Below are 14,481 nucleotides of genomic sequence, written 5' to 3'. Positions count from 1 at the left end.
TTGTTCTGAAATGTGATGTTGGAAAGAAACTATAGTCAATATAAAGTATATGGTGCTGTTACTAGGTAGTTTATATAAGATGTGAGACAGTGCCATCGGTGTATAACACAAATATATTCAATCTAAAACTAAGAATTTTATTACACATACCTTTTTTAATTTTAATGCTGGTACTCTGCGGGTCAAAAGTTGTGATATACTATCAGTTTTCTATTTTAAAATGTAATTTATTCCTGTGATGGTCAAGCTGAATTTACAGCATCATTACTCCAGTCTTCAGTGTCACGTGATCCTTCAGAAATCATTCTGATATGCTTGGTCCTCAAGAAACATTTCTTATTATCAGTGTTGAAAACAGTTGCTCTTCTTAATATTTTTGTGGAAACCATGATACAATTTTTTTTCAGAATTCTGTGATGAATAGAAAGTTGTTCAAAAGAACAGTATTTATTTGAAATAGAATTTCTGTCTAACAATGTCAAATCCATTACGGTCATATTTGATCAATTTAATGCATCCTCGCCGAATAAAATTAATTTCTTAATGAATGATAGTCTAGATCAGTGGTTCCCAACCCTGGTCCTGGAGGCACACCAACACTGCACATTTTGCATGTCTCCTTTCTCTGACACACCAATTTCAGGTCTTGAAGTCTCTACTAATGAGCTGATGACCTGAATCAGGTGTGTTTGATTAAGAAGACATGCAAAACATGCAGTGTTGGGGTGCCTCAAGGACCAGGGTTGGGAACCACTGGTCTAGATGACATAAGTGAAAACAGTAGTACGAGTAAATAGCAAAAGCACAAATGTAATGGAATTAATGCACATTCTGCAATTATAAAATAAAGACATGAGACCGATTTTACAAGATTGATTTATTAACTATAATACAGGTCACAGAAGGCCTTACTGTTTATACACCATTCCCATTGAGACTAATTACCAACTTGTAATGACATGTATTTTTATTGATGTAACTTCATTTATTTCTGCATTTTTTTCCATTCTATTTTTGTCTTCCTTTTTTAATACTGAGAGCGGCAGACCCCTCTCCCTGACCTGGTCTTGAATCATGCACTACATCATTGTGGCCTTTACACCATTCACAAAAAACAAAAACAAAACAAGACTGTTAAAAATGCTTTGTCTCATTTTTAATTATTAAAATAAAACATAAAAAGAACACCTTTTCTATCACCATTGACTACAGGGCAAAGCATCAGACCCCCTAACGTACAAATAAACAACCATTCTGAATATAGTTTTGCTCCTTTCTCCTTTAACTTAACAGACAATCTGTCACCAATGTTGAAAAAAGAAAATGAAACAAAAAATAAAGTGATGCAGCCAAATAGAATTGCTGAACCACTGTCACATTTTTAATACACATTTGTCATGTCACTTTACGTCGTCTTCCCCTGCACTTTTTAATTACTTTTGTTTCGTTTTTTTGCCGTTTTATTTTTTTCTGCGAAGGACAAGCGGCTCTGAAAGAATACATTGAAAATATACAGATAATGCAGAATTCACACACAAAGTACCAGGGGCGTATAGGCTACACAGCTCCCGATTTCCCAAAATATACCATTACTCCTACTCTCTGAGGGCAAAAGATGTAGTGTTTAAGCAAAAATGGGTAAAGAGCTACAGCTCATCCCAGCCAGTCAGATGTCAGATTAGCATGTTATAAGGGGGCAAGGCAGGTGTGGTTCACTTACTGGTTAGCATGTATTACAGGGAGAGATGTGCACAAAAATGAAGTGAAATCTGCTGTGGGATACATTCATTGATCTCCATAAATGTGATTGTTTCACAGTTTCACAACGTCTCCCTGCTTGAAAACCACGGCTCAAAACAAACTGATAAACACAAAAGTCACAGAAAATGATCTGTTATCTAATCTGGAGTATAAATGCTGGGGAATATTGGTATAAACTTGAATGCTGAAAGTTTTCTACATGTTGCTACAAAGTGAATCAGGTGATTGTGAATGCATCCAGCAGTTTCTAGAAAAACAAAAATGTAGCATTAGCCTGAATACGAGCGGAATTTCATCATGCAATACCTGCTTTGTCCCCTGGGTGGTAGTGTTGTGCTCCAAGAGCCCACTGAAGGAAAAGCCTACTCACAAGCTACCTCATTAACTTTCCCGTTTCTGTGCCCAGGTTTTCTAACCCCCAATCTTTCTTTAAAAAAAAACTTCTGGCATTTTATAAACAATGTCATCCTGCTGAGGTCAACTCTGAAGTCTTGACAAAAAGCCACTAACTGCAAGCTCATATTCTCTCACTCTGATAACGCACCACATGCTGTTTTCAAACACATTGAAGACTTTATCTTTTCTGAATGCCATTATTTCATCCAGCTATGCCACTATCTTCACTCTCATCCTCCTCTAGGCTTCCACAGCTCACTGATTCAATGCCATCTGAATAGGTACAGGTAGACACAGCGTCTCCTCTAGTGCAACCATCCTTGACCTTCCGGATCTGTGATGTAACTCTTGATTTAGTGCATACCTCTCCTCCAAACGCAGGTGGACCACAACCTAACCCATCCCTTAGAACTCACCACTCATTGGTTCACCAACCATGTGCGCAAAAAGCAGTCCACAGATCCAACATGAGCCAGAAGGGAGGGACTTCCTGCAAACGTGTAATAAGAATAATAATACAGCTCCCAAATGAACAGACACTGAACAAAGTCGAAGATCCTCGTGGAGCAGGAAACTGAGGGTTGTCTGGTTGTGAGGACATTCTGCAATAAAAGAAGCATTAGTCTTCCAGCATGTTCTGGAGGCTCGTGCGCCAGGGGATAAAGGTGAGGAAAAGACTTCAAATCCCAGAATGCTGTGCAAAAGTATTCCACAGACAACCATTCCAGCAAAACTAGATCCAGTTCGTCAAGTTCTAGTTTTGTCTTTTGATTTTTGTCTCTTTTTTAAAAGGCTGAAACAGATTAAATAAGGAGTAGGAATATGGTCGTGTTGCTGCATTGGAAAAAAGCATTTCGTTTTCATAATTTGATAATGACAGTGGTCGGAAGTTACAACAAATATCTGGTGAATATATAGGCCACCCTGTTGGCCCGCTTAACCTTATTTCTAAGAGGTTGCGTACAGTGGTCACCCGAATATGAGGTGGGGTTCAGCCCATTTGTTCATATACCCCAACACCCATTGGTCGCCAACTGACGAAGACAATGCTGAACCAGCAAGAGTGCAACACCTACGTCACATGGACCCATTAGAGATCTGGGTTTGGGGTTACCACACTTCACGTGCAGTTATCTATGTGTGTGTGAGGAGCATAAAGGGCCAAGAACAGAGCGGCGCTGCAATTTATGGAGTAGCATGATGCAGAAAGTGGGCAATGAAGTGTGGTTGACGTAGCTCATGTACTCTTGACCTTTTTCTTTCTCGTTCCTCTACTGCTTTTGCTTGTGACAAGTCAGGCACGGCCGTGCAATCTCCTTGGAAGTTTCTTCCATTCAATTAATCTCTTTCAGTGCTCCCAAAGTTCTCCTCCTCGTCTACAGGTTCACAGCATGTGTTGTTCCGTAGGGGTGTGATGGGGGTGGAGCGAAGGCAGCAGGCTCTGGATTGGGGATTGAGGGGTTAGGGGTGGAGAATGGGGCGGGGATTGTTGGGCTGGGCTGAAGGGCAGGGCTACGGGGTGTAATGAGGCGTAACAGACAGAGTAGGCGGAGCCTGGTATGGAGGAGGCAGAAGACAAGGTGGTGGTAGGCAAGGCAGGGTGTCCAGGCAGGCCGCTGGGTGTGTCGGCCAAAGGCTGATTGTAGAAGAAGAAAGCACACTGGTGGATAAATGTCTCGATGATCATCTGGTAGGTGCGTGTGGCCGTCAGCGCGTCCATGGTGGTGAAATCGGGCCGCATTAGTGTCGGCCAGAAACAGATGGACAAGTTCTCGCTGGTCATCAGGTTCAGGCGGCTGTTTTGACTCACCCTGATAGAAAGAGAGAAAAAGTGAGAATGGAAAACATTTGTGCGAGTGAGTTTGGTCGTGTCTTGCCCTAGGGATGGCTCTGATTCTCACTTGTTCAGGTGAGTGATGACGTATTTGAAGACCTCGCAGTTTTCTCGAGGGAACCTGCGGAGCACGTCCTTCATGGTGTGGAGACGCTGCTCTCGATCATTGATTTCTGCAGGGGGCCGAGAGGGAACACAGAATGAGACTCAAACACATTTATTTTCTTTATGCTTCACAGGTGTTCACTTGTCCCACAACACACAAATAGATGGAGAGACACACACAGGAGTCAGTCTTGACAACTGCTTCAACGCTTAAGGACCTTCAAGACCAATGTGTTTCTGTAATGTGAAGGTCTCTCTTAACGGGACATCTCAAACATTGTGTTCTATTAGTTTCAGTAAAGTAAAAAAGGCATAAGTTATTTAGAGAAAGTAGATAGACATGTTTTGAATTATTAACAACTGTATGAACCATAAACATAATATTAAGCTGTGTCCCACATAGGGGTGTGCGATATATATCGTCTGCGATAATATCCTAATTGTTGTTTTAACGATGTGCGATTTGACATTATCGAGTATTTTGCAAAAAACGTTCAAAACACCCCTACAGAGCGCACGCATACATTACGTGAAGTCTAGACTAGTGCGCGTGCGCATTTAGAGTGCAGTCTATTACAATACATTTAGAATCATCACAAACTCAAGACATGGGGGCAGAAAATTTATATATGCATACCACTTCAAATAGCCTAGTTAATCAATTTCACATGAAGAGTGCCGTTTTTTTCTCCAAAAAGGACAATGATTACAAATGTGATATTGATTTTTTTACAACAGTTCAATAAACAAGAAGTTAATTAAGAGACTTACGTTTTAGACACCATATTTCCTGTTTTTGCTCTATTTCGACAACAAATATCATTCCGAATACAGCCACAGCTCTGTTTTGTGTCTCTGAGCAACATGACGGTGTTTCGTTCCTGAATGAATCAACCGTTTAAATGATTAGGTTCAATCGCAATGACTCACTTATTAACAGTGACTTGCTGCCACCTACTGGCGGTTTTAATTTCACATTTAGAGTATCTTTTATTATTTCAATAATTTGAAATATCAGTATTCAAAAGATAATGGACACTTTTAGAAAAGAAATGGCTTTATAAAGGTCAAAATGCCCATAAAATGTAAAAATCAGTTAAAACTTATTGGAAAAGATTAATTTATATCAGTGTGAACTGACCACTGCACAGAATATGAAGAATATCAAAAACTTTAGGAGTCAGCTGTCCACGGCAGTCCTTAAGGTACCAGCACAATACCACACTCAGCAAAATATCGTCTAATTATCGTTATCCATAAAATCCCAGAAAATTATCGAGATATTCTTTTTTGCCAATATCGCACACCCCTAGTCCCACATATACAATGTGTTCAACCCTGTTACCATAATGATCCACTCTTTAAGTTTCATCAAGTTGTAACATTTTGGAAGTGAAAATTTAGCAAATTTCTACAGCATGGTGGAACTACAAGTAAACAATCACGTTTCATTTTCTTTAATTTTCTACACAAATACATTGCGTTTGTCAAGCTTGACCTTCAACCCTGTTACCAAAGTCCCAACAACAGGGTTGAATGTTGCAAATAATATAAGGGGGAAAAAATGTACCAAAAATGTAAATACTTGCAAACTAGCTAGTCCATGCTTAGTGACAGATTAATTCAAACTTAATCTGCAACTGTTACCTATTCTGCTATATTTACCATTTTATTATATATAGTAGAACCAAAGATGCACGCAAAGATGAAAAACAGTGCACGCAAATAATTTTTAAAATAATTTTCAAAAAGATGTATGCACTCTTTTGTATGCATGACTAGAAAGTGACACTTAAAAAAAATAAAACAAAAGAATGAGTTATCAATTTCAAATAAAAAAAAATGAAATAAATCAGATTTTAAACACAAATGAATAGATAAGAAACTCTTTAATTCATGTTTTAACATAGATAAAATAAATACAAATTCACATATAATTTAAATTGAAAAATAGACCAATTTAAAACTGTTTAATTCCATTAAAAAATAAAATAAAACAATAAAATAATAAAACAATAAAATAGTAAACAGACTCCAAGTCCTCCATAATTTTGCAGCAGATTTGTGAAAAATGCTGAATATTAATAGAGACTTTCATTCAATGTGTGTGCAGAAACTGAATCACTCTAGCTGCTCCAGATGAAATGTGTGTGGGGACTCTTTCTTAAAACACTATCCACGTTTGGCTTTGGGACCTCAGATTGCTTGGAAGCGATGCTTGAGGAAATAATTCAGGAATAATGAATTTTAATATGCACAAAGGAAGCAGCACACTCCACCTAAATCAATAAACAACAACTCTAGGGAGGAGTAACAGTGAAAAGGTGTGTGTGTATGCGCGAGCATACTAGACTTCCCATCAGTCTCATCTGGAGTGACCGAGGTATTGTTCAATGAAGCACAGTGTCTCACACACACAAACAGTACATGTACAGAAATAAATGTGTAGTGTGTGCACTGCAGTCACACACAGAGACACACACATACACACACGCCCTGGGTGCAGTGAGCTTGATGGTTGCAGCGAGTCAGAACGGCTTACATCAGCCCTTAACGCTGTGAGCCCTGTGTCAGAACATGTGACCACTACGGCAGATGTGTTCCTCCCTAGTCTCACTCACACACTGACATCAGCGTTATGCATTGTGGCCCCTGATGCAGAATTACTATAGTAACTAGAAAGAAAATGTGCAGAACCACCATAATGCCAGGTCATTTCTTTATGGTTGCTAGCTAGGATGATTTTTAGTGGATGTAGATGTAGAGTGTTCTGGGTCATTGCTTACTGACCCTCCAGCGAGTTCCAGAATACATGTTTTTATCAGTTATAACTCTAAGAGAGAAATAGCGCAGACACTAGACAAGGATGAAACTTTATAGTGCACAAATGTTTAGCACCTGTGTTAGCGCACTATCAAACGGAGTATACTTAGCATGTTTCCATCAATACTGAAGGATTCTTTGGGCCTAAGTTTAAAGCCCAAACTATACTTCGGTTTTTACGTGTATGCTTGGGTATTCGTAAGCACGCGTGTGATGTACATTTCGTCATCAATACTATACAGGCACAGGCCGATTTTTATAACTACACATATTCAGCACGCTCATCTCACACATGTGCTTTGAATTTTTCCACATAGTACACACAAACTGTCCACACACAGGAACGCACATATTCAGTGCATACAAAGACATTTTTGTTTTTTTTTGAAAGGCTCAGCAGTGCGCATATCTAAGCGTTCAGGTCAAAACTGAAGTATATTTTAGGCTTAATTCTCAAAATTAGAAACTTGACTGAAACCATGACCTCAAGTATTAGCAGTAGTAATAGCCAGACACTGTTGATTTTGAGACTGAATATGCAAATCAGAATAAACAGCCACCGCCAATCAGAAAATGCATTAATCTAAATATCCCGTTGAGACATCTAATAGATGGCAGATCAACAAAGCAAAGGAATATTCAGAAGGTCTTAAAGCAGTGCATGTGCGTCCTGTGTTTCCAGAAACTAAAACAGAACAAGGCTGCTGGGCTGTTGCCATGGCGTCCAGTGACAGACGGACCGGAGCAAAGCCCCGCCCACCACCTGCGGAGAGTGACACGGCAGTCAGGTGACCTGCCGTCTGTCCTCTCCCTCCATTATCCCTTCCTTCTTAATACAAGAACATTACAAAAGCCCATTGAGAGTAAATAGTGTTTGGTTGTAAGTGTAGTTGTGACAAACTATTAACAAGTGGTTAATAAAACAGTTTTGGTTACCATTGACTTGCATTGCATGGACAAAACAAATGCTGACATCTTTCAAAATATCTTCTTTTGTGTTTCACAGAAGAAACAAACTCAAACACGTTTGCAATGATATGAGGGTGAGTAAATAATGACAAGTTTGATTTCTGGGTGAACTATCCCTTTAATCTTTGCCGCATAACTTCCCGCACATCAAACACAGCTCAGAACACACTAGCAACCGAACGGCGACGCCCTGGCAACCACCCACAACATTATGTTGTCAAGATTTGTACAGGCAAGATCCCCTCACATTATCATCAGGAAACATACAAATCTATTTTTGGTTTGAAAAACACAAAGATAACTATTAACAGCTTGAATTAGTATCTGATTATGTTGGTATTTGGCAGATTAAATCTTTAACATATCAAATCTGCTCTTTTGTGCTCTACTCCACCAGTGCAGGTTTGGGTGTTACGCTTTATTTTCTGCTGAATCAGACCTGCTGTTTGTGAAACTATTTAATGCATGGCACGACTTGAAAGGGCTTGTTTATTGAGAAACAGTCTGGAGTGAAGGACTAACGGCAATCTTAGGCTTAAGTCTCATCGCTTGTGTGTTGCTGGCTTGGAGCGATGCCTAGAGTAGACAAAGCTGAACTTCACACTGAGACAGAGTGTGTGTATTGAAGAATGGGGAGTGAAGACTATAATACCGCGCAACAGGAAAACGCACTGCGGAAACCCAATCCATTTCTACTCGCTGGCTTCTCCCTTGTTTTTCTTTTTCTCCCTCTAACAAGAGCTCTCCACACACAGGATGTCCAGCAGAGGAGATCTCCAGAGCACACTAACCTCAGAGGACTACAACCAAGCATGCTGCTGTCTGACAGTAAACATCTGGCCTTCCCTGTATCAGTGTTTTTATTGATTGTGAGAGCCTACATAGGTCCATTCGTCTGCTCACTGTCGTGTTGATACTCACTGAAGGCCTCCACCAGCTCCGTCTGCATGCTGTAGGGTACCAGAGGATCAGGCAGCTCTGAGAAGAAGCTCTTCATCGCTCCAGCCACCGTGTTCACAGACATGTCCTTCTCAATCAGGTCAATGTTAGGGTCTATAATGTACAGAAAGAGAGAGAGAGAATTCAGTTAGACTTTCAAATGGAGGTTTGTGAATGACTGCAGTTTTTCAAGCTATTCACAAATTAAAGTCATTAAATTACAGTCTAAAAAGTAAAAAAAGGAAGTTCACCATAATCGTTTTCAGGGTGCGACTGGTTAAGTGTGCATTATCCTTCTAATGGGTGTTCCTTAACTTTTGGGCTGATTTTTATTAAAACCAACAGATTTATTCTTACAAATTTGACCATGGATAAAAGGCATGTAAAACAGTATTTTTGTTACTTTTCACACACATTTGTTTTACCCTTGGTCCCAGACCTTCAATCTAAAACTATGAAAATAATTCATATTTGTAAGATGGATTAAGTTTAATAATCTAAACAAAAAGTAAACAAACCATTTCAATATTTACTGTGTGATTTACACTATCATTCAAAAGTTTAGGTTTTAGATTCTTAATGTTTTTGAAAGAAGCTAACCAAGAAACATTTTTACAACTTCAAATAACTGTTTACTATTTTATTATATTTAAAATGTTATTCCTGTGATGGCAAAGCTGAATTTTCAGCATCATTACTCCAAGTCTTCAGTGTCACATGATCCTTCAGAAATCATTCTAATATGCTGATTTGGTGCTTGAAAACAGTTGAAGAAAACGGTTGTGCTGCTCAATATATTTTAGAAACACTGGTGAATAGAAAGAGATTAGAAAGTTCACAGAAAATAAATATATATATATTTTTTATAATAGTATAAAATGTCTTTACTGTCAATTTTTGAGCAATGTCCTTGTTAAATAAAAGTATTAAAGACCCCCAGTGGTGAAAGTCAAGTTTTTAATGTGCTTTACATGTCTATCTGGTATTTTTAATATGCTTATGGAAAAACCATGTGCAAATGCATCACTCAACACCACTGCTTAGCATTTTCTCCTTAAAACGGCAGTGTATCAAAGTCTCAAAAAAGTGCTTGAAACCACCCATTTCCTACCATCATAAACATGTGACCAATCCAAACATATCATTAGCAAAGTGTTTCTACCTGAGGATGTTGATTTTTAGAAGGCAGCTGTCTGAGATGGCGAACGGGAACCTGGTTTGTGTAACATTAGCAACACGTTATTAACTGTTTGATAACAAAGGCAAGCCAAAGGCTAATGATATCAATTACTGTAACATGTCTGATGTTGTAGAGAGTGTAATAAGCTGTATTATTAAGCAAAAATTGTGACTGCATTACATTTAATTTGCTATTGATCAATACATTAATTTGTATGTTATCACTAACAGAACACAAATGACAAATTAAACTAATGAGATTGGGAAAACTCCTAACATTTTTCTACGAGGTACTAACAATAAACAATCTGTTTCTTAAAATCAGACACAGGATCATATGAACATCACTGACAGGCAGCTTCTTCCAAGATTTTTTTTTGTTCACACAAGGGGTCCTTCTGAAAGCAAAAGCCCCTTATAATCAGACCTCTCCACTCTTGCTGTCTGGATGCATATCTAATCTAATCTCTCAGCTGATCCAGCGAAATGTGTATCTAATTAGAGAATGTATGCTTAGCGTGCAGGCGTGAAATTAGTGCATAGGAGAGGGTGAGAGGTTATGAGACGCAAACAACAAGCGCCGATTAAAACCACAAAACAATTTTGATCTTCGGTTCTGCCAATATGATTGAGCTAAAGCTACAAACACACACAAGCACTCCACATTCGTATTACAATTGTAATCTTTCAGTCCAGCACGTTAAATCCAGTTGACCCCAGATCAGTTACTCTAGCCGTCCTGATTCTATTTTATCAGAGATCGATAATGGCTGTGTAGCACCTGATTGTGAATTGTCTGACATTTCGCTGAAGCTGGCCGGGATGCTGCTGAGCACATACCTGTGCAGTAATTTCCGCCGTAATTGATCGTCACCTGGCTGTGCGGGGTTCTGATCGATCAGACACGAGCCTTCGCCTTCTATTAGCTCATGCCCTTCCAAACCAGGCCCGACCAGATCAGTGGAGCGTGTGCGCTCGTGGTTCATTATTACCCAAACCAATCTGCTGGTAATTAACTGACCTTCTCTTCCAGCACAAACACACAATCAGGATGGCGGCCTACAGTGACGTGCACACACACACAATGAGAGATTTGGGGCCATGATTTTGGTCCATGTCTATTAAATAATAAAATATATGAATTTTTAAATAAATATTTAATTTCTTTTTAAGAATGATAGTTAAAAAAATTAATTACATATTCATATAAACCTTCATATATTTTATTAGCTATTCATATATTATACAATATTTATAACATGTAAATGCATTTTTACTTATAAATGTTTTATTCTGTTCTGGATAAAAAAAAATGGGATATACTGATAAAATTTGGAATACACTATCGTTCAAAAGTTTAGCAACCGTAAATTTATGTTTTTGAAAGAAGCCTATTATGCTCACCAAGGCTGCATTTATTTGATCATATATTTTAAAATGTAATTCATTCCTGTGATGGCAAATCTGAATTTTCTGCAGTCACACTTATTATTAATGTGAAAGACAGGTTTGCTACTTAATATTTTTGCAGAAACTGTGATATATATATTTTTCAGGATTCTTTGATGAATATAAAGTTTGAAAGAATAATATTAATTTGAAATAGGAATCCTTCATTTTGATCAATTTAATGCATCCTTGAGAAATAAAAAAGGAATTTAAACTTTTAAATCATAGAATATGTATTCCTTTATATTATGCCCTATTATATTATACACATATACATATATAAACACAAATAAACATATACTAGTCTGAACTATATATACACGTCATAACACCTTTAAAAAATAAGCAATCGAAAACAGACGCTGTGCTGCCTCTTCTCAAGTATGCACATAATACAAGCATAATCTATGCACTCTGACATTATGCTTCATAATGGCCCACAGTGGGCTGGATCAATAGCTGTGGATCAGTCTCGGTTAATTGAGCTTATCTGCTCTACAATGTGCTCATTGACGGAAATGTTATCCATGCACCGAGGAATAGCAGCCATTTCTTTGAAAGCAGCGAGGTCAGCCGGGTCTGCTATGACTGGCCCACTCAAACTTTTCCCCAAGGCAAATATGAGTAACGCAGCTCTGTATGTACTATGATATCCATGAGATGTCTTTAGATTATGCTGCTACAACAGCAGGGTAATGTGAGAGCATGGACGTTCATGGAGGCCAGACAAGCAGTGAGAGAGAGAACAGAGAGAGAAGGCAGGTGGTGGGAGTCATTGCTCTTGTTATACTTTAGTAATGTTCTTAGCTTCACAAGCTTTTTTTAAGTGGTACTTTTGAAAACGTACCATGGTATTATAAAGTACAGGGAAATAAATTACATGGGTCAAAGACATTGATTCATTCCATTCTGTCATCAATTATTCACCCTCATGTCGTTCCAAACCCGTTGCCAATCACAACGCACTGGATAGCTGGCCAATCACAGCACACCTCGCTTTTTCAGACCGATGAGCTTTGTAAAAATCGTCGCGTTTCAGAAAGGCGGGGCATAGAGGAGAAACAGTCATTTACAGTATGTGGAAAATAATGTGTTTTTTGAACCTTAAACAGCATAAACACATTTCATTACACCAAATACACAAAATAATGTTCTTTTTAGCAGCATCATATGACCCCTTTAATTTGTGTTCCGAAGATGAACGAAGGTCTTAACGGGGTTTGGAACGACATGAGGGTGAGTAATTAATGACAGAATTTAAATTTTTGGGTGAACTATCCCTTTGAAAATATATATATATATAAGGCAGGGTAGGTGATTTGGTTCAAAAACATTTTTTTTGTTTTTCTGGTTGAAAGTCTCTTCAATCCCGATAGCAATCACTAAGTTAAGTGGTCTAAACGTATTTATATCATCTGTGGAAGGTGTAGGACCATAAAATGTTTGTCCAATCATATTCCTTGGTCCTCGGCTGTCACATCTACCTGTCAACATATGTATTTGCATACCTCTTGCCCACCCTGTTCGCGCAGACATGATACGTCATCAACGCGTTCCATTACTCTATTGCAGACCGAGTGAGAATGAAAGACGTTATTATTGTAATATTATGCGCTTCGTACTGTAATGTTTTTTCACCGGTGAATGAGACATGAGGTAATCTGTTGCATTCAACCCTCCACCAACGCCGTTTTCTCTTGACAAGATAGCAGCTTTGTAAGGGCAGTTTTGTAGTGAACATGAGTCTTATCTGAAACGCTACAAAAGATATTGCTGGACTTCTAATAACAACAGTTATTAGGTGCGTCTGAAATCACATGCCGTCTAGCAGGTACTACATTTGATAAGAAACAAACTTCACAACTATTAAAAAGTCTGTTCTATATAGTATGAATGTGTAGTATCATTAAAATCTGGATGTACAGTACTATAGCCGCTATGTTGTCATCGTCACGTAATCCACCAGTGGCAGTTGCGTCATTTTTCTGTTAGTCACAACTCTACACCCATGGCCTCATGATAGTAAAATGTCCATAAGATGCACACTTTGGAATATCGACAGAAGGGTTACATCTGAGTCCTTTTCGTCTACAGTTTTATGAACACTACAGTATGAATTCTTACTACTCATTTTACATACTATTTTTCCTCTACTATATAGCAGGGAAGTATGCATATTTGTACACAGGGATTGTCTTGTGTAGTAAATAGGGCTGGACAATAATTCAATATCAATATGTATCGCGATATAATTTTTTTCAATAACGGTGATATGATTTTTAAACACATTTCCGATATTTTGATATACATTACCAGTGTTTCCCATACATTGATTTATTTGTGGCGTTTGATTTCGTTGAATAAACATGAGCACTGCACATTTCAAAATCAAAACGCAGCGCGGGTGTTTTATATGAATGAATCTCAGAAGGGAACCGACTGACATTTTCATTTTTATCTGATAAAGCAGCTTTCATGAGCGGAGCTGCTTTGATTACAGCCATTACTGGAGAAACCGCTAGTTCTACTGCTCTCAAAGCGCCTCCTGCTGGCAGAGAATGAATTAGCATTTTCAATAATAAGCTCGTCTCCAGCAACATGTTTTTGTTGTTGCTCAATTTTTTTGTTTTCTGCAGCAACTCAGAGCACTTTTCATATTCTTTATCCTGGCTTAAAACACATTTGTCTCAATCTATAAGAATAATCAGCCTACACTACCAGTCAAAAGTTTTTTAACAGTAAGGTTTGTAATGTTTTTTTTATTTTATTTTTTTTATTCTCTTCTGCTCACCAAGGCTGCATTTATTTGATCCAAAGTACAGCAAAAACAGTAAAATGTTGAAATATTTTTACTATTTAAAATAACTGCTTTCTATTTGAATATATTTTAAAATGTAATTTATTCCTATGATCAAAGCTGTATTTTCAGCATCATTACTCCAGTCTTCAGTGTCACATGATCTTCAGAAATCATTCTAATATGCTGATTTGCTGATTATCAATATACAGTTGAGTATTTTTTTTCA

The 14,481-nt window shown here is 38.1% G+C and overlaps 1 protein-coding gene across 3 annotated transcripts in view; it reads right to left on the bottom strand.

The window, feature by feature from the left end:
• Positions 1-1,017: 1,017 nt before the first annotated feature.
• The window catches only part of LOC107699836 (rho GTPase-activating protein 35-like), a 117,689-nt gene continuing 104,225 nt past the window's right edge, over positions 1,018-14,481 (bottom strand). For all 3 annotated transcript variants that reach the window (XM_016501234.1, XM_016501236.1, XM_016501235.1), the window contains exons 5-7: positions 8,810-8,941; positions 4,059-4,164; positions 1,018-3,968 (exon numbers count right to left, since the gene is read on the bottom strand). In XM_016501234.1, coding sequence (XP_016356720.1) covers positions 3,542-3,968; positions 4,059-4,164; positions 8,810-8,941 — 665 coding nt within the window. In that variant the 3' untranslated portion in view covers positions 1,018-3,541. The remainder of the gene's footprint in view (positions 3,969-4,058; positions 4,165-8,809; positions 8,942-14,481) is intronic.

The sequence above is a fragment of the Sinocyclocheilus anshuiensis genome, unplaced genomic scaffold, assembly GCF_001515605.1.
Source record: "Sinocyclocheilus anshuiensis isolate Anshui unplaced genomic scaffold, SAMN03320099.WGS_v1.1 scaffold194, whole genome shotgun sequence".
NCBI classification, from domain to species: domain Eukaryota; kingdom Metazoa; phylum Chordata; class Actinopteri; order Cypriniformes; family Cyprinidae; genus Sinocyclocheilus; species Sinocyclocheilus anshuiensis.
The sequence above is the reverse complement of the archived record's forward strand: the minus strand, read 5'-3'. Positions and strand labels throughout refer to the sequence as shown.